Raw genomic sequence first — 19,512 nt, 5'->3', positions numbered from 1 at the left:
AATCGAGCGCTTTAAACCTTCATGAAAATGAAGGATCCAGAAAGAAACCAATCCAAAGGGACAAAAAACAGGATAAAAAGAGGCTTCTGACCCACTGAATATGTGCTGTTCCATCTGGGACATCAGGGCCATCGCTGCTGAGCAGCCCCAGCACCGGGAACGCTCCTGCCCAGGGCCCCCTTGCTTTAGGCCTTTCTTTTCTTATAATAAATGCTGAAATCACTTTAGAACCAGGAGCCTGCTCTCGTTTTTATTGTACATAGTCAGGAAATGTTTAGTTAAGGGCATCTTGGATGATTCACTTTGAGTCTTTTGGCTTTTTTAGTTCAGTTCTTGCAGTGGCCCCCAGTTCTAGGTCAGGACCCTGAGCACTGGTGCTTGTGGTTACAGTGATACTTGTTGTTTCTGTGGCCATCTCCTCTGAAAGCAGTGGCTGCTGCAAGAGTAGAACCAGTGCTTCATGAATCAGGCCCGCTGCATTTATTTCTTGATTTGATAGTATTTTCCACTATTTAAAGTTGCGGGTTTATTCACCATTTTTGCTTCTACACAAAAGATGACACAAATTTGTTTTACTTTGCTTTGCTCTATTTTTATTTCTTACATCTGTCATTTCTGCACCACAGACTTCAAAAACGGCAGATGAGGAAAAGCTACAAATCTCATGTTCTAAAAATGCCAGATTTCCACAATCATTGATTGCTTGCTTGACACTCTTTGCTTAGGTTGCTTTTTCCATGATTTTTCAGGGAGCTGAAGGAAGATAGGCCTAAAATGACGTGTTGGAGTCTTCTTTGTGGCTACCCACGCAGAGTCACCCAAATCAAAGTCCACTCTGCAGAGGGTTTGCAGAAACAAGACAGATCAGGAGGTAAGTGGAAAGAGAGTGTGGACGAGTGGGATTGGCTTTTCGGTCCTCTAAAGATGATTTGGGTTGATATGTTAGCAATCAGAAATTATCCAAACTGAGGATTCATGGGACTTGTTTTTTCCATCTTGCTGTAAAACCTGCCCCAGTGGAGAGATCAGATGAATATGGGAATGCACAACAGCAAGTTATGGGCAGGTCCGTAGCTGGTCAGGATGGGCAGGAGTGGCCAGACCCTCCTGAGGAGCTAATTGTGGGGATTAGTAAGGTTCTTCTGTCAGGGCTGTGTGTTTTCTAAATGGAAAATATCCAGGAGGCAGCTGAATGGCACAGACTCATGCAGTGTGTTACATTTACCTCGTTAGAGCACTTCAGGGAGGACTTTGTGGTTTTCAAACATTCATTTTCAGCTGGGTAAAGTAGAACAGGGGTTATATGCTTTATACATGACTGTGTCTGTCAGAGGAAGTGTCCTGAAGGACATCAAAATGGCTTTATAGCACCTGATGTTGAGTTAATTAGGAAACTTGCCCAGTTGTCATTTGCTTTTTCGTTTTCTACTCCTGCTCTGTCTGATAGTCTTCATTTTTCACAGCTCAATGCTGGTTGTTATTAGAGCCCTGTTCCAGGCCAGAGGAAATTTATTTTATTTTTATTTTAAATGTTTATTGGAAAGCTCCTCCTTGGTGCTGTCTTTGATCCATTGCTCTGTCTGGACAAGATAATGGATGGTTTGCTGTTGTCAGGAATAGTGGATGAATCCAGACTCAGTCCTGGATGCTCCTTGTGGAAGTACCTCTCTCCAAGTCAGTGTTCTGAAGTGGATCCAGCTGTCTGTGAGCCAGGCACAGTGGCAGGTCTGCAGGATGATGAGGAAACTCTGTGCTAGAGGATTTTCTGTCACTCATTCCCCAGCCTGGTTTTAAAATGGCTCTCACTACTGTCTGTCAGGCCTTTTCCCTGAGTTTCTCTCTGAGAACAAATCACCTTTTGCACTTTTAAGTCTTCCTGCTGACATTCCACGTTGGATTTGGACATTGAATTGTTTTTCACCTCTTAGAATATGAACTGAGTGCTGAGATCTGTGGTGTGTGACAGCCCTGGAGGCAGAGAATCTTTAGTGGGAGCAGCCTGAGAAGCAGGAGGAAGGAGGAGCAGAGATTCACCTGCAAGGGGCAAAACAACCTGCTGTGACTGCCAGGGCAGTGCTTGTGTCTCAGCACTGTTCCTGCTCTTTGGGCCATGCCCTTTTCCAGTGGCTGAGGCTGTAAGAGCTCCCCAGGTTCTGTGAAGAGCAGCAGAGGAGTGGGAATGCAGCTGGCAATGTTCCCTCAGGAGTGTTTTCCTGAAAGCCTTTTGCCTTGGTACAGTGCTGCAGGGTGTGGGTGTTAGATCCTTGGAGCAGTTCTCAAAAACCCAAAAATTAAGCCTTAGACTACTGAGCACAGATTTCCTTAAGCCTTAGAAATGCCATTACTGTTCAGGTGTTCCTGGCTTTTACAGATTCCAACTTTTTCCTTTGCACTGTTCTTTTGCACAACTTCCCAAAGCAGCAGCATGGCCAGGGCTGAGGCAGGAGAGCTGTTTCGGGGTTCAGGGCAGGGCTGGAGCCATTTGTGTGCCCCAGAGCTGAACCCAGCCCTCCTTCCTCTGCCAGAGCTGTTCCCTTGAGCAGCAGCTCCAGTTTCACTCCCACCTCATGGCCAATACCAGGACATTGCTTTTCCACTCTAGCAGACCTTGGTGTTTTTTCTTTGTCCTGTAAATAAACCAGGCGCAGAACTGGGCCATCCATAGCTGAGAACATCTGATCCCCCATGTGCTCTCCCACTGCTTGCTTTTGTTGTGGAATTGGAGCCAGTTTTCCTAAAACAACTGACCCATCCAGCACTGCCATCACGGGGTCAGAACATTTTGGAGCATCATGGCTACAGGAATATTTTGTGTCCCCCTTCTACCTCCCTCTGTGAGGTCTTGCTGAGAATGTGAATGTTTCCTTCAGATATTTTCTTTCCTTTTCCCTTCACTTAGCCAGTTCCCTCATTAACTGCTCCCTCATCCATCCAGCAGATGTGCCTGTCACCTCTTTAGCTCTGTGCCCTTTCCCCACCCCTCCTTATGCTCTCTATCTCATAATTACTGCTAATGATCGGGTGCTGCTCTGCTCTTTGCCCTCAAACAAAGCTGTTAACACCATTGGGGTAACAGGCAAGACCCCGTTTTATCCAGATCCATTTTCCAAATTGCTTTGCAAGGAAGGCAGCTCTTCCACCCCTGGTGACACAGCCTGGTGCCACCCCATGCCCCAGAGCTGAATTCACAGCTCAGTGACACAGAAGGCAATTGCCCATCAGAAAAGCCAATATCCTGCTACCTGCCATGGAGCTGTGAGGGGTTGTCAGGGAAACAGCTCTGGCCAGGTGTAACCACAGAGCAACATATGGAAAACTCTGTGTCTGCCTTGGATGCAGCTGTTGTGTGGTTTGTTCGTGTTGGTACCTGGTCGTGTTGGTAAATGAGTGATGAGTTTGAGGGAAATCATCTGGCTATGGTTTATTAAAAAGCTAAAGTTGCCTAAAATTGTGCTGCCTTCTGGCTGCAATGGTATTTTCAAGTCGACGGTGAAATAAAGTGTGTTAGAAACTCTCATGAGCCTGACTTACAGATACCCTGAGTTTATTTAAAATCTGTATCTAAGAAGTTGCAAGGTGTGGGAAAAAAAGGTATTCTGTCATTAACAATAGAAAGGGATAGAGTTGTGTTGAAATAAAAACATAGTATTGCATTTGTTTAATTAAAAATTAATTAGAAAATTGAATGGCCCATTCTATTTGAATGTGTTTGGTGTTTCCAAAATGGATCTTGCTCCTCATTGTAAAGGAAAGAGAATATCAACTTTAATAAGAAAGAAAAAAAGCTCAGTGTCTAAACAAGACATTTTTTAGAATGTTGAACAATTGCAGGGGGTCATATATGAGGGTTAGATTGGATATTAGGGAGAAATTGTTCCCTGTGAGGGTGGGCAGGCCCTGGCACAGGGTGCCCAGAGCAGCTGTGGCTGCCTCTGGATCCCTGGCAGTGTCCAAGGCCAGGCTGGATGGGGCTTGGAGCAATCTGGGACAATGGAAGGTGTCCTTGCCCATGGCAGGGGGTGGAACTGGATGGGTTTTAAGGTCCCTCCCAACCCAAACCATTCCATGATTCTGTGTTTTCGCCGGGACAGGGAGCCGTGGCTGTGATGTGCTCTGGTGCTGCCAGGCACAGGAGGGGATTGTCTCTGCTGGGTTTCTGGGCAGCTCTCAGCTGCCATTCTGTGTGCCCAGAGCTGTGCTGCTCACTGTGTTCCAGGGGCAGATCCCTATGTGCTCATCAAGTGTGAGAACCAGAGCCGGCGCTCCCCGGTGCAGCACGACACCACCAGCCCCGTGTTCAACACCCAGGTGATCTTCTACAGGAAGGACATCGACAGTCCTGTCACCATCCAGGTGAGACAGCCTCAGGGGCAGCACAGCAGCAGCCCTGGGCTTCACTGGGCCAGCTATTCTTTGTGTGACCCATGAGAGAAGAGTGAGAGCCTCTGCTCCCCTTGCTGGGCTCTGCCTGGAGCTCTGCTGCTCCACAAGCACCAGCTGATGGCACTTGGGGATCACAAGGAATGTTTCATTCCAATGCATATTTCTTTCCAAGGAATGTTTAATTCCAAGGCTTTGAAGGAATTTACAGAATTTCTTTTGCCCCTGATGAAACAGAGACAAAGAAAAGCCAAGTGCTCTCTCAAGTCAGTGTTGGAAACAAACCCAAAGCTAAGGATGCTATTAAGAAGTTTTCTACCCTGAGTTCTAGTCCTGTGAGAACGAGACCTCACTCTTTACCTCAGCACTAGCTGGAGAAATAGAGCCTGGCATTGAGATGATGCAGTCCAGGAAAAGTTTGTCTTCAGCCTAGTCTGTGGGCCAGGCTCTAAAACTCTAGCACTGAGGAGGGGCAGAGGTAGGCACAGGCAGGCAGAGCAGCAGACAGGCTACACTAGGTAGGTTTTACTGCTGATGAGCTAATAAAGGTCATTTTTATTCCTCTCCTAGGCAGGCTCTGACCTAGAAAGCAAAACGCTGCATTTCTCTCCTTATTTGCATAGTCTGTGTAAATGAGCATGCAAATCCAGACTCTCCCTCATGCTCTCTAGACAATTAGCTAAATTTAGACACACTCTTTTCCAAGGGGTTATCGGGGGTGACCCTTCCCGGCGGAGCGTGACAGCCGCGTTCTTTGTGTCCCCTCGCCGCCCAGGTGTGGAACAGCAACCTCCTGAGGGACCGGCTCCTGGGGCAGGCGGTGCTGGCAGCGTCCCCCGGCGAGCCCCGCCAGCAGCAGCGGCTGAAGCTGCGGGGCAGGGGCGGCGGGGAAGCGGCCGAGGTGCCGGGGCACATCAGCGTCACCGTGCTGTGCAGCGATGACCTCGGCGAGCTCTGAGCGCCGCGGAGCTGCTGTCACCGCTGGGCAGCGCGGGGAGCGCATCAGCATAATCGCTATAAAGGGGGGAAAGAAAAGCCCTCCGTTGGGAAAGGGGGAATGCATATTAATACATATTAGTATCTATTAATATGTATTATTAATATATATGTTAATATCTATTATTAATATCTATTATTGATATATATTATTAATATCTATTATTAATATCTATTAATATGTATTATTAATACATATTAATGCATATTAATATCTATGGTACAGCTCATGCAGTAGGACACAAAACAAAACTACGTGGACCAGCAAGGGAAGAAGAAGGGTGGTTTATTTCTGGACTCTAACATTTATAGACTTTCAAAAGTGACAGTGCATTGGAGGATGAAAGTGCCACTTCTCCAATGACACTGGACAAACCAACAGTCCATCAAATTTCTCCTCCTCCAGAGAGGAATGTAAAAACAAGAATTATTTACATAAAAGTGCGTGAGAAACTCCATTACAAGAATGTAAACATCAGAAGAACTTAGAAGAACAGGGTGAGAGGAGAGGGGCCAAATGGAATACTGAGGTAAGCTTGTGAGGATGGGAGCATCCTTGAGGATGCAGGCAGGAATGGCTGCAGCTCCTTCCGGCACCCACCAGCAGCTTGGGGACTGGCAAATACAAGGGGGATTCGTGGGGATTTTTTTCCATATCCTTCCCATAGAAGGGTATACATTTCTTGATGAATTTCACTACAGATTAGGTGTTTCTGTTCCTTGGTGAAAATGTCACTACTTGAGGAGCTCAGTCATAGCTCATGGCCTTAAGACCAGTCTTGCCAGGACAACACTAGAATAGAGGGGCAGATCTTGCAGTGCCTGTTTGAACACCACAGCAAATACCAACTTTGTCCACCCAAAGGCTCTCAGATTGACTTTCTGATTGTTCTCTTCTCCACCTTGAGCTGATGACTCACAGTTTGATATTTCTATCCAAGGGCACCTCACAGTTCAGCTGGGGCTTTGCTCAGAGCACAGATTCAGTAATGGGAGCCTCCTTGCTTTGTTTAAGCCACATAATGCTAAAAATGAGATAACAGCCCTCTTGTTTTGGTGGATGTAGCACCAGCCCAAAAGAGGAGAAAATGAGCTCATGAGAAGGGTGGGTTTTTAAAAGCAGGGTGCTGTTCCCTGGCACTTGTCAGGTCCCACTCTCAAAATTTTGCAGTCGTTTATTGCTGGCACGCTGATGTTTGCTAGAGTTTCACTCGGGTACCATGGAGGATGGGTGTTATTTCACATTTCCCTCATAGCAGGGCTCTGGTGCCAGCTCTCCCCTTCCCCTGCAGCCCTGGGCAGGGTTCCCTCAGCAGCTGTCTGGGGTGGGCACGCTGGGCAGTGACCCTGGCAGTGCAGGGGCTCTGTGCCACACACTCAGAAATGGATTTTACACAGCTGCACATTCCGGGTGGGAAAGTGAAGCTGAGGGACCATTCTGCCTTTTTACAGCCAGGAAATTTGGATTTCTAAGCAGAAGGACCATTCTGCCTTTTCACAGCCAGGAAATTTGGATTTCTAGTGCCTCGTAGCCACTTCAGCCACACTGCGATTTTTACAGTTTATGAAATGGCCCTTGACAGAGCTAATGTTTTCACAAAAGGTCTCCTCAGGGCTGCAAAAGGATCATTGCTGTGGTAGGAAAATGCTTTTTCTGACATGCCAGAGATGGTCTGCGGGGCTGTGAATGATGCTGCAGTGCCATCAGCTTGCACCTACCAAGGATGAAAACCCAGCTCTTTTCAGACAGTTTGGGCTCAGGCCCTTTGGCACAACAGAGATCTTGTCAGAGGTGTGAACTACAGGCCCCACAGGCAGGTGACATTCTCTGTGATCTCATGGCTGCAGGGCTGCTGACTCCAAAAATGTTTGTAAACTGAGATTTCTCTCTTTAAAAGCATAAAGCATAACTGTCTCGTGCAGACCAGAGCTTGGACGAGGGGAACTGGAAAGGTCAGGGCTGCCCTCGTCCTGCACTGAGAGCTGTTTGCTTTACTTTTCCTCACACTGTGCTCCAGGCTGTGGGAGCTGCTTCCTGCAGTGTTCCCTATGGGATGGGGGCCATTCCCAGGGCATGGCTTGCCCAAAGATCAGTGTTTATCCTGAAAAACGTTCCACACCGAGATGGCAGCAGAGGTTTGTGCCTGCCTGCCCCACAATTTGGCTGAGAAGGCTCCTGAGCCCACTGAGGGCACAAAGCCAGCTCAGCCCCAAGCAGGAGGGGAGTCCCTTGGCTCATTCCTTGCAGCCACACAGCCCTGGCCCCAATGCCAGCACCACCAGCCTGCTCCAGGCTCTGTCCAGGGCTGTCCCCAGCATCAGTGGGACACAGGGAGTGTGACCAGCAGTTTTCAGGCATGTACAACCTGGCAAAGTGGGAATTCAGGGTGGGGGGCACAGACAGGGTGACTTCTAGGCCTTGATCACTGTGCCAGCTCCAGACATTGCCCCAGTTTGTCCCTGTGGCATGGGGACAGGCACTGCTGGCCAGTGCTGCCCTGAGGGACTGGCAGGGCTGGGAGCTGCAGGAGGCTCAGCAGGATGCCTGCACCTCTGCAGAGATTATTTTTGGGAAAACTCTTTGGTTTACCCATAAGGGGAGCTGATCCAGCCTGGGAACACAGCTGACTCTGCTGGTTTACAGATGCTTCTGCCTTCCCAGGTGAAGCCAGGCAAGGGCAGACTGATAGGGGCTTGTGCTGCTGCCTGCTTTTAACATTGGTACTTAAAATTGTTCATTTTGTAACAATATCAGCACGTGGGAAAATATCTTGGGGTTGGTTTTTTGGGAGGGGAGAAGGGCTGCATTTATGTACACACTCGAACCACCTCAAAAATAAAAACAGGTGGGAAAGGGTGTAAAATATTTCATTGCAACATTTTGGAACTTTTCAATACGAAGTGACCTAAATAAAATGTTACCAAAAAATTCCATTTTAGTGATTTCTGCGCCTGCTGCGGCCGCAAGAGGGCGCTCGGTGTCCACCCACACAGGTGTGACCAGGGCCAGGTACCGACACCTGACCGCGGTGGGTGCAACACACCCGGATAAAAACGGTGTTTAATTTATATAGTTGCCCTATACACGCTATTATAGCTCTCTACACACTGTCTAACAGGTATAGAAGCACCTGTGAGTTAATATAAAAATTATATATATATATACACATATATTAATATAAAAATTTAATATATTTTTAATATATGTACATATATGCATTTATACATATATTCACACACTATAATACACACCCCCAATATATATATGTATATACTGATATATATTCCATATATGTATATACTGATACATATTTTTTATATCTTATATATATATATATATATATATATAAAAGGAGCATTATATAAGGAACTACAGTTCAGGAGAGTTATGGGGGGGTTTGTGCATAGGGGACAATATAAGGTACAAGGTAAATATATGTCCACAGCTCTGTAACACGCTATCTATACATATAATTATATAAAAACATTATATATATAGTGTTTATACATATATAGTATATATACAAGTATGTATATTCTATAAATATTTATACATATAATAATTATACACATGTATATTTACACATGTAATAATTATCCAGTATATCACGTGTCTATGTACATTTGCACCCCTCCCCCCCCCCCCCATTTAGCAATCTATGTTATATACATATCTTCCTCTGTAATCTCTATTTTTTTTTTGTTTTTGTCAATGTGTTCTGCCAGGTGGAGGGAGGACAGGGAATTCTCCAAACACTCCACAGTCCCAGCTGACTGTGCGTATCCAACAGGATGTTTTGCCTCCCCCATTTGGCTGGAAATGCATTGCACTTTCTCCCTCACCCAGAAGTGCCACAAGTGGGCAAATCCCAGCCCATGGGCATTTCAGAGCCAGCATGGTCTGGAGCTGATGAATGAAGGAGACCCTTCCCCATTTCCAAACCATTCCAAAACCCCCATAATTGGGACTTTGCATCTTTGAGAAGCAACCAATAATTCAGAAGTGAATGGAACCATTGGGTGAGAAGGGAGCAAATCTCCCAAAGGAGTGAAAATTTTATTCCTTCTTTTCCTCTGTGTTGGCACTGCTGTCCTGAGCTGTTTCCGTGGTCTGACAGACTTTCCTGGCTATACAGATCAAGTCAGGCAGGACAGAGAGACTTATGGCTGTTCGTAAAAATGGATGCTGCCCAAGGGGAAAAAAAGAAAGAAAGAAAGGAACTGTTACTTTCCAAAGCCAGTTTCTCACAAGAAGAAGCATGAATTCTCTGCTTACCAGAAATACACATAAATAGGACTGAGGGGACCATCTCTACTTCAGTCTTAATATTCAGACCTTGCTGTCAGAGGCAATAATCAATTTATCAAGGTGTCTTCAGCTTGCTGGGATTTTGACCCTGCCAGCACTCTGGGAATGCCACTTGCTGCCTTAGGGCTTTTTCCATTTCAGGAAACTCAAAGGACTCACTTAGGTTCCTTTTTTCTAAAGGTAGGGGCTGCTTCAGTTGTCAGAAAAGATGAGTGCAAGCTGTTCCACAGGGAACTCCAGCACCTCTAAGAAAGGCTGATCCCATGAGGATTTAGGGCTGTGCTGTTCTGAAGAACACTGAGGTGCAGGTTTTCAGCACCAAGACAAGAACAGCCAAATCTCTGACTGCTGGGCTGGGACTGGGTTCCTTTTCCACCAACACCATTTTGGCACCATTCTACTGCAGTTCTCTTGCCACCAGCTAAAACTGAATGCACTCCCAAAATACAACACAGAAATGGTCAGAGGGTGGATGGAACACCCTTCCTCTGAGGAAAGGCCAAGAGAACTGGGATTGTTCAGCCTGGAGGAGAGAAGGCCCCAGGGAGACCTTACTGCAGCCTTTCAAAACTTCAAGGGGACCCATTTTTAGTAGGGCCTGTTGCAAAGGGACAAAGGGACAAAGGATAATGGTTTTAAATGAAAAGAGGAGAGATTCAGGTTAGGTCTAAGGAAGAAACTGTTTATGCTAGGGGTGGTGAAACGCTGGCACAGGTTGTCCAGAGAGGTATTGGATGCATCCAAAGTCAGGTCAGACAGAGCTCTGAGCAACCTGATCAAGTTGAAGACATCCCCACTCATGGCAGGGAGGTTGGACCAGATGGACTTTAAAGGTCCCTTCCAAGCCAAATTCTTGTATGATTCTACTTTGCAAAGCACCCAGATTGGGTGTTGCAGACATCCTTTCTGAAAAATCTTTTCCTTAGCATTCTTCCTCCTGAGAATCTGGGAGGCCTCAGGAACAAAATGTAAACAATGGTTATCTGCTGCTGTGGAATGCAACAGGTGCATCTGGGATTGGCTCATGTTGGTTTATTTGTAATTAATGGCCAATCACAGTCAGCTGGCTCAGACTCTCTGAGACAGAAGCTTTGTTATTCTTTCCTATTGTATTCTTAGCCAGCCTTCTGATGAAATCCTTTCTTCTTTTAGTATAGTTTTAATATATCATAAAATAATAAATCAAACCTTCTGAAACACAGAGTCAGATCTCCATCTCTTCCCTCATCCAAGAAACCCTGTGAACACCTTCACAACTGGGGATTATCAGGAGAGGAGACTTCCCCCTGCAGCCCCTGGGCCTGTACCTGCAGGAGCTCCCTGGCTGTCCAGCGGATGCTGGGGTTGGTGTCCAGGCAGGAGTGCAGGAAGGCGTGGAACAGAATCGACATCTTGCTGGGCATCCTCAGAGGGGGGTACCTGTTCCGGGCAATCAGGCGCTGAGCCTGGGGACAGAGGAAGCACGGGACAGCCACTGACCATCCCTGGGCTGACAGCTCCACTGCAGGCCCCTCCTGGCTGTCTGAGAGCTCCTGGTGCCTCTCGAGGGGCTGTGATCAGCGTTTGAGGGCAAGGAAGGCGGGAACTGTCAGCCTCCAGAGCAGTGCTGACAATGAGCCTGAGCGTAGCCGAGCTGGTCAGAGCATGGTGCTGGTAACAGCAATCCCCAGATGGGCCATTCTCTCAGGAGCTGGACTTGGTGATCCCTCCCAACTCAGAATATTCTGGGATCTGGAAATCATTCTCTTCATCTGGGTTTGCTGCCTTATACAAGGCAAAAGCAATCCAAAATGGTCTTCCAAGAAAAGTCTAGGAACTTTTTAAAAAAGAGTAGAAGACTGAAATCTTCAAAACTGTTGTATTCCTCGGGAATTAACTGTGCAGCATTTAACCTGGTTTCAGCTAATAGCCATGAGATTTTATCCTGGTATACATTCTTCCACTATTCCTTGCTTGTTTGGTATAAGAACTCATAATTTCATTTTAAGGAATTAGGATCTAAAACTGAAAGCTTCAAAATATGTTTACTACAAGTAGCTTTGCTCAAATATACTTTTAGAAATTTTTATGGTAATACATAATTATGGCATCACTAGAGCCAGTGACTCTCCCTTAAAGGCACTGGTCAGAATTTGAAGAGGCTCCTGGGCCTGCAGATACACTTGTAATGCTTTTCATAATAATTTCCCAATTGGAGAAACCTGCTGCTGTCATTCCCAGCTCCAGCTCAGAGAGAGATCAAACACAGCAAGAGGAACTCAAACAGTGCTGGAGGAAAAAAAGGCACATTTTTGCACTGGAACAGGTCACTTCTCCTCTGATGAGATGCTCTGCAGGGACATTTCTAGAAGTAGGCCTTGGTGGAACTATTTCAGGCTGATTTAAGTGGGATTTTGGTTCATGGGAGACAAAGAATGGGACAGATTGGCAAGACAGTGGCATCTGACAGTGTTCGCACCTTACCTGGATGGGGCTTTCTTTAAAGTATGGAGGTTCTCCCTCCAGCATTTCAATGGCCACAATCCCAAGGGCCCAGATGTCCACTTGGGTGTCATATTCCTTTCTTTTCACAATTTCTGGTGCTACCCAGTAAGGAGAGCCAAGCATCGTGCACCGTGTGCTCCGCTCCGGGCTCAGCTGAGCACACAGGCCAAAATCAGCTGAGGAGGAAAACAAAAATACTGTCAAAGCCAGCTTGAACCATGGAACCAAGCACAAGAATTCCCCACTCTGTGTCTGAGAACAGAGGGATGCTGTGCCCGACCAAGAACACCTACTCAGTTTCACAGAGCCGTCCATCCCGAGAAGAATATTGTCACTTTTGACATCTCTGTGGATCACATTCTTTGAATGAAGAAAATCCAGGGCTTTGAGGCACTGAGACAAAACCCATGAGGGTAAAAGTTAGTTAACCTCATTTCATCACACAAGACAAGGAAATGGCTCTAAAAGATTGAATTTCTAGGTGAAACACCAATTGTTGCTATAGACTGTCCATTCCTAACCCAGCCAGTGGTTCTGCTCTCTCCATCCAGGTGACAAAGGAAAGTTTGCCAAAAAAAAAAAATCTCTCCCTCCATTATGAGGTGGATCAGTTTTGTGTGGGAGGCTGCATGACAGAGGTTTTATGTTGGCCTCAACAGCACATTAAGCAGCACATTAGTCACTTTACAGAAACAAACACCATTTGGGATGCAATGCTCTCCTTTTAAGCTGAGGGCTGTGAGAAATGAGTCTCTGTTTTAATTTGCTGTTAGTTTAAAATTCTGCCACCAGCATGTTTGCTTTTACTGGCCAAGAATGCAGTGCAGACATGCTCCAGTTTAATGAGGCAAAGTTTAGAATGTTAAATAAATAAAAAAAGAGACTGACAAAAGTGTCTAATAACAGAGTATAAGAAATGCAGTTGTATTGGCAGGAGGCTCACTTAGATGCCCTTTGTCTTAGGTTGACACACTTTTTGCAAATGTACATTTAGATGAGAAAACAATGAGTAACAAATATTGAGAGCAAAGCTATAAAGTGGACAGGTTCTCTGCTGCATGGCATTGCATTACAGGAATACTCAGACCCGGGATGGTTATTACAAGTAGTAAAAACAGTTCACAACACCTCACAAAAATGGAATTTTTTCCTAGTCAAATCTTCTGACAAAAGGAAATTCTGTTAAGGGAGAAGAGCCATAGGGAATAGAGGTGTGGATCTAGGTACGCTTTGTGATTTTGTGGCACGGCTTTTTGGGGTTTCTTTAAGTCTATTTCCCACAAAATGCATCTTTGTGAGTGACCCCATCTCCTCCAAGACTTTGCCCATTTTCTGTCCTCCACTGCCTGTGGTTCTGTTGGCAGTGTACTATTTCATTTGCATTTTTAACTTTCCTAGTAAAGAACTGTTATTCCTATTCCCCTATCTTTCCTGAGAGCCTCTTAATTTCAAAATTATAATAATTCAGAGAGAGGGGTTTACATTTTCCATTTCAAGAGAAGCTCCTGCCTTGCTTAATAGACACCTGTCTTTTCAAACCAAGACACCCTTTTATTTTACATTTCATAACAGCAGCACTGAAATAAAGTGCTCTGAACACGAAGTCACTCCTGTCCAAGCTATTGGAAGCCCAAGCAGGGTCCCTCACCTCCTTGCTGATAGCAGCTATCATTCCTTCCTCCATTAAGACTCGGACAAGAACACTGGTTAAAGTGCCTCCATCCACATATTCCATCACGAGCCACAGGTCTTCATTCACCAGGTAGCTGAGAGAAGAAAGCAATGGCATGGAGATCAATGTGCACAGCTAAATTACCTTGTGGGAAAGACTGCAGGGGGGTTTTGTTTCTGGGTCACTTGTAAATGGAGGCAGAATGAAATGGAGAGACGTTCCTTGTAGGCTACAGAGTATCTGGAACCTGTGCAGTCTAAATGAGAAAGGCTCATGAGAAATGAAATGAAAAATACAATTTAGTAACAGCAGAGACCAATCTGGAACCAGGACACTTGCCATCAACTGAATCATTGTCTTAATTTATCACTTCCACCATTCACTCCAGGAACAAGGCAACACAACTCCAGAGTTATCTGTGGGAGGAGGCTCTGGAGCACTGAGGACAGCTGTTGGCCAACCATTTTGAAAACACTGCATAAAATACAGTCAGAAACAGGAAAAACTATGTAAAACCTGGCAAATTATGTGGATCTCCAAATGAGAATTTAGTCTTCCTGGCTTCCACAGCAATGAAAAATGGAAAACAGCCCAAGGGAGATAATTTCTATGATGGTTTATCAGCACTTGTCATTAAGGCATAGAAAATATGATCAACCTGTAAAAACCAAACCCCCCAAACAACACAGAGGTAATGAACTGACAGGCTGTTGTTTCAGTAAGACATGGCACATCCAGGGTTTTGAAAAGAGGTTTCCAACTACAAACACGAGAAAAGATTAATGGAGACCCAAGGCCATCTCCACCCATCCACTAGAGATGAATAGAGAAATAAGAAAGAGCTCCATGTTCTGCCAGTGCCCAAAGGGGTTTTTTAACCTTTGCCTTGCTGTGTGTGAACAAACATTCCCATGCTAACAGCAGAACCACTCACCTGTCTATATAATTGACAATATTGGGATGCCTGTTTTCCTTCATGATCTGAATCTCGTTGACAAGGAGTTCCTTCCTGCTCCGTCTGCGCAGAGGCATCTTCTTTAGGGCCACCTGAAATGAGAGTGGAGCCCAGGGGCTCCAGAAGTTCTGCTGCAGGAGAGCACTGTGGCCACAGCTCTCTTCACAGAGAGCAGCAGGCACAACTCCCCAAGGATTTTTCCTGGGGAAGGCAGTGAGAAGCACAGAGAGAAGAAGAGAAAACAATTCTTAGCCCTATTCACTGCTCCTGTTTTTTCACATGTGGAATGTGTTATGGAGATTGTTGACCGGAAGTGAGTTGTTAATTGGACACAAGTGAAAGTAGTTTTGAGTGATTAGCCAATCGCTCAAAGCTGTGTTTGTCTGGAGACAGTTATGGGTTTTCTTTAGTATAGTTATAATATAGTATTAGTGTAATATAGTATAGTTTTAATAAAGCAATTGTTCAACCTTCTGAATCACGAAGTCAGAGCACATTATTTGCTGCATTGGGGGTGCCTAGCTTGGATAGAGCAAAATGACCATGGAAAGAGTGTTTTTGGAATGATGGGGCCAGGCTGTGCCAACTGCCCTGTGACCACACACCAGGGCTCAGGAAGTGACAGGACAACAGCTGGTTTCACCACTTGTTTAGGTGCCACTTACAGGACACTTGCCAGACACATTTTGCCTTCTAAACTCTGCAAAAATTTCCCTAAACTATCACCCACAGATCTCTGACAACACCCTGCACCCACATTCTTCCCTGATGGCCTCAGTTTATCACCTCTGTTGTTATTCACACAGGTTTTTGCAAGCAGGATTCAGTGACTTCGAAAATACATCAAAACAGCTGGGAATCCTTCAGCAATTCAATGGGGTTTGGCCATTATTTCAGCAACTGCTGCCTGTCTTGGTTGCATAACAAAGCAAACACATGTGTACATGATGGATAAAATCCCATCCTAAAAGATCATAGCAGTTACACACACACAAAAAAAAATTATGATCCCACAAAATTTCTCAGCTCTTAAACTTCGATTTTGCTACTCCATAAGCAATCTGAACTCCACAGTTCAGATTTGCAATTATTTTCTGGGTTTCTAAAGAAATAACCCATTCTCTGGTATTTTAAGCCTTAATTATGTCCCTCTCTTAAAGACACCACTGGCCCTCTAGCATTCTTTCTGCACCTGAGTAGGAACAAAGCTTGTCCAAAATGAGTTTTTTGCAGGCTGCCATTGCTCTGTGCTTGAGGAAAGGCTGTGCAGGAAAGCTCTACTGGGCACCCAAAGCTCCAGCAGAGCTCACAGCAGAGGGGAAAGCCCTGAAGAGCCGCTCAGTGTGCTGGGAGCACACTGGCACTCACCACATCTCCTGTGGCTGGGTCCGTGGCTTTGTAAACAGTCCCGAAACCCCTGGAAACAAAAGAGCAGTGAAGAAAGGAGAAGCAGTTCAGGTGCTGGGGGTGAAAGCCCGCCCAGACAGGAGATCTCTGCTGCATGAAGTGTTTTAAAACACCTTGGTTCATCTATTCTTCAAACAGCAGCACAGCAGCCCTCTGAAGAAAAAGAGCTGGAGCACAGATCTTCAAAACCTAAGAGCAGGGGGAGGGTGTGCCTACAAAAACTGAGAAATATTTAAATTTTATCAATTTTGCCTTATTGCATTGGGTTTTTTCCTTCTTTTTGTATCTCTGTGTGTCTTTTTTTCCCACAGAATGCATGCTGCAGACTACACAGGGTGGGATTTTGTATGACAGTGCAAAAATTTATTATTTCACCTCCAGTTTCAATTGCTAAACGATGTGGTTATAATCTGGATTACTGAAGGTTTTTAAGTAAAATATTTGAAACAAATGTCATTGAGAACTTTTATCACACAGCTGTGGGGTAGTAAGGTGCTCTTTTAGGCAATAAGGTTTGAGGGATGAGAGATCTTGCAGGTCCCGCAAGTGTATAATCCAGAGTACCAAATATTTTTTTAGCAAAATATTTGAAACAAGTGTTACTGAGAATTTTATCTGACAGCTGTGGGGTGGTAAGGTGTTCTTTTAGGCAATAAGGTTTGAGGGATGGGAGATTTTTCAGGTCCTGCTCCTTGTTGCAGGTGAGGCATTGCCAGCATCGAGTTTTCTTTGACAACAGCTTCTGACCACAATTATTAATTCTGACCTGTACTGAGATGGAGGATCTAAACCCACATCATGTTTGGAGCTTGCCTGGATTCACACTTGATATTACAGCAGCAAAATGCCCAGCCATCGCTTTGTAGGAGTAACTGGGATGGGACTTACCCTTGGCCAACTTGAACAAAATCAATGTATTTCGTCTTAGGGTCCCCCTCGTTGACAATGCCCCCTGAAAGAAATGAAATGCAGGATGCTCACTTCAGACACCACCCTCCAGCAGATGGGAGATGCAGCCCCACTGTCTGGCTGTGAGCCCTCTGTGGGCAACAACAGCAACAGAGGCAGCTCCAAAGCACAGATATTTCCACATATATTTCTTTTTGAACAGTTACCTTGACAAGAAACAAAGCACCAGCAGAAATATTCACAAGAGACAGGAAAGACCAGGTACCAAAGCAAGAGTTTGTTTTCTACAAATATTTAGGAGATCTAAAACGACACAGCCTTTATTTTCCTGGGAATAAACCCTTTGTGTGACTCAACAAAAGGTTTAATATTTCTGAAGATTTAATGCACCTTGGGTTCTGGGATTCATTTTTAAGAAACGGTGCAAAGTGTTTCCAGGAGAGAAGGGGACCTTCCCAACTTTCAGCAGTTCACCAAAGGATTGTCTTTATGATTTTAAAGAACAGCATCTCATGTTATAATCAATAATGATGGGGCTTTAGGATCCAGGACCCTCATCATGGGTTACCAGGCTAACTTCTGGTGATAACCTTGCCTGTGCCATTTGAAGGACCACACTGCTTGTCTTCAGTCTAAGAGGTTGCTGTGAAGTGTTTTTGCTCCAATGTCTTGTCAGGGGACTAAAGAGAATTTAGGAACCCAAATATCCTGCTTGATTAGGCCATCAGCACTCAGGAGTTCAGTAGCTCATTCACTAGGTCACAGCACCTTCTGCTGAATCAGAAACCATCCCTGCTTTTGCCTTCAGCACAGATGGAAGGGCAGGGAAACTGAACCCAGTCTGAGCTGCCCTGAGGAATGCCCAGAGAGAATTCTGCTTCCTGTGTCCCTTTGGTGCACGTACTCAGCTGTTCCAGCACTTCCTCTATCACACAGAATTTCTTCTGCAGCCGGACTGTGGGTTTGTCCAGAGGACCTGAGCTTCTGCTGAGGGTGTCAGACAGGAGAAGTGTCTCATCATCTGCATCTTCAGCTCCCAGCAGAGAGCTTGTGTGGATCTGTGATGAGAAATCAGTGTCAGGAAGGGAGCTGGCAGGGATACCCTGAGCTTGTATTCCAAATGCAAACCCTTAGGAAGACGCCTGTCAGCCATATCCACTGCTCTAAACAGCTTTTTGCTGTCCACATCACAAACTGAATGAATAAAACCAAAGCAAGTTCATGGCCAGTTACATGTTCAATTTTCATGGATTTTCTCAAATAATCTGTGCAGAGGGGCAGGTACATCCAGGAGACAATTTCTCCTGTATCCTGCAAGGGAAACTAATGACTAAAAGGGAAATTCAAACCCAGTTTTCCAGGTGCCACTGGCTGGGGTGAAGCACAATGTCATGGCAGGACTCCAGCTGTGAATGGCAGCTGCTGAATGGCAGAAGCTCTGAATTGCACCAATGGTAACCAAAGCTGGCACTTACTGATCCTCCTGAGGAAACAGCTGCAGGTTCCTTATCCACCTTCTTCTCATTATCCTCTTGTCCAGGAAGGGAAAGAGCCAGCTGAGGTTCTGGTGGCAATGTTGTGGCTTGGGGACAGGAGTGAGAGTCTCCCTTCTGCCATTTGGGAGGTTTGATAGTTACACACAACTTTCAGCTGCTTTGACATCAGAAACTGATCTAGACATGCACATGGTCCTACAGCCTCAATTCTCTGTTGCACATGTCCCAGTACAATTTAAATATCTATAAATTATGGGGGGTTGAAACAACCCCAGCTGCTGCCCTGCAGGGGCAGAGCACTACATCAAGTTGCCCCAAATTTGATGTTTCCACCTGCTTTAAAGCTTAAAGGCCACTTAGAGAACTGAAGCAAATCAAAGGCACCATTTTACACCTTCACACCTCACTGTTGCTCTATTTAAAATGCTTAATATTAACCCTAATAAATTTGGCCAGTGGATGTCATGCCTCTCTCTAGGATTGTTACTGCAACCCAACATTTATTAGTGTGGATTGTTATTTAAAACTTCCTTTCAATGGTTCCAGTGAGTTACATTATCAATTATAACCTTATTTATGCTCAGCTATATATCCAGCTGTACTAAAGATAAATCATGAAACTTGCTAGAAAGGGAGTTCTAAGTTGTTAAAACTAAATTAAAATGGGGCAATCATACAGTATTGAAAATTGCTGTGAATTAGATATTCCACCATGGCTAAACCCACAATCTTCCCCCAGCAAAACCAGACTTTAATTTGTTTAAAAGCTTTGAACAGAAACTGAGGAAACAGCCAGGGATCCCTTTGCTGCTGCTGCAAAACCAGCCACGGACATTTTTTCAGGGTGGCATGCTGTTGGAGAAGCAAAGCTCATTCACAGCTTATTCCACAGTTCTTAAACTCT

At 45.3% G+C, this 19,512-nt stretch overlaps 2 protein-coding genes across 4 annotated transcripts in view; one reads left to right on the top strand and one right to left on the bottom strand.

Moving 5' to 3' along the window:
* CAPN6 (calpain 6) overlaps positions 1–8,305 on the top strand; it is a 57,518-nt gene extending 49,213 nt beyond the window's left edge. For 2 of the 3 annotated variants that reach the window (XM_059483004.1, XM_059483005.1), the window contains exons 12-14: positions 750–871; positions 4,217–4,353; positions 5,156–8,305. In XM_059483004.1, the coding sequence (XP_059338987.1) occupies positions 750–871; positions 4,217–4,353; positions 5,156–5,338 (442 nt within the window). In that variant the 3' untranslated portion in view covers positions 5,339–8,305. The remainder of the gene's footprint in view (positions 1–749; positions 872–4,216; positions 4,354–5,155) is intronic. The other variant, XM_059483006.1, reaches the window with a different exon arrangement.
* A 1,111-nt stretch (positions 8,306–9,416) lies between these two features.
* LOC132080233 (serine/threonine-protein kinase PAK 3-like) lies at positions 9,417–14,951 on the bottom strand. Its single transcript, XM_059483262.1, has 5 exons — positions 14,776–14,951; positions 13,818–13,935; positions 12,463–12,562; positions 12,149–12,345; positions 9,417–9,562 (listed from the first exon to the last, which is right to left on the bottom strand). The coding sequence occupies exons 1-5, from the start codon at positions 14,871–14,873 to the stop codon at positions 9,434–9,436; spliced, it is 642 nt and encodes a 213-aa protein (XP_059339245.1). The 5' UTR covers positions 14,874–14,951; the 3' UTR covers positions 9,417–9,433.
* Between the last annotated feature and the right edge of the window lie 4,561 nt (positions 14,952–19,512).

Source organism: Ammospiza nelsoni, chromosome 15 (genome assembly GCF_027579445.1).
Source record: "Ammospiza nelsoni isolate bAmmNel1 chromosome 15, bAmmNel1.pri, whole genome shotgun sequence".
NCBI classification, from domain to species: Eukaryota; Metazoa; Chordata; class Aves; order Passeriformes; family Passerellidae; genus Ammospiza; species Ammospiza nelsoni.
This window is presented reverse-complemented; position numbering and strand designations above follow the sequence as displayed.

Excerpts from the sequence above, each read along its gene's own strand:
- LOC132080233 (XM_059483262.1), bottom strand. The coding sequence starts at position 14,873 with ATGCCTCTGCGCAGACGGAGCAGGAAGGAACTCCTTGTCAACGAGATT. Across the intron at positions 12,563-13,817 it reads TAGCTGCTATCAGCAAGGAG|TGCCTCAAAGCCCTGGATTT; the intron begins GTGAGGGACCCT and ends GTTTTGTCTCAG. Across the intron at positions 9,563-12,148 it reads TTAAAGAAAGCCCCATCCAG|CATCCATTTTTACGAACAGC; the intron begins GTAAGGTGCGAA and ends CCCCTTGGGCAG.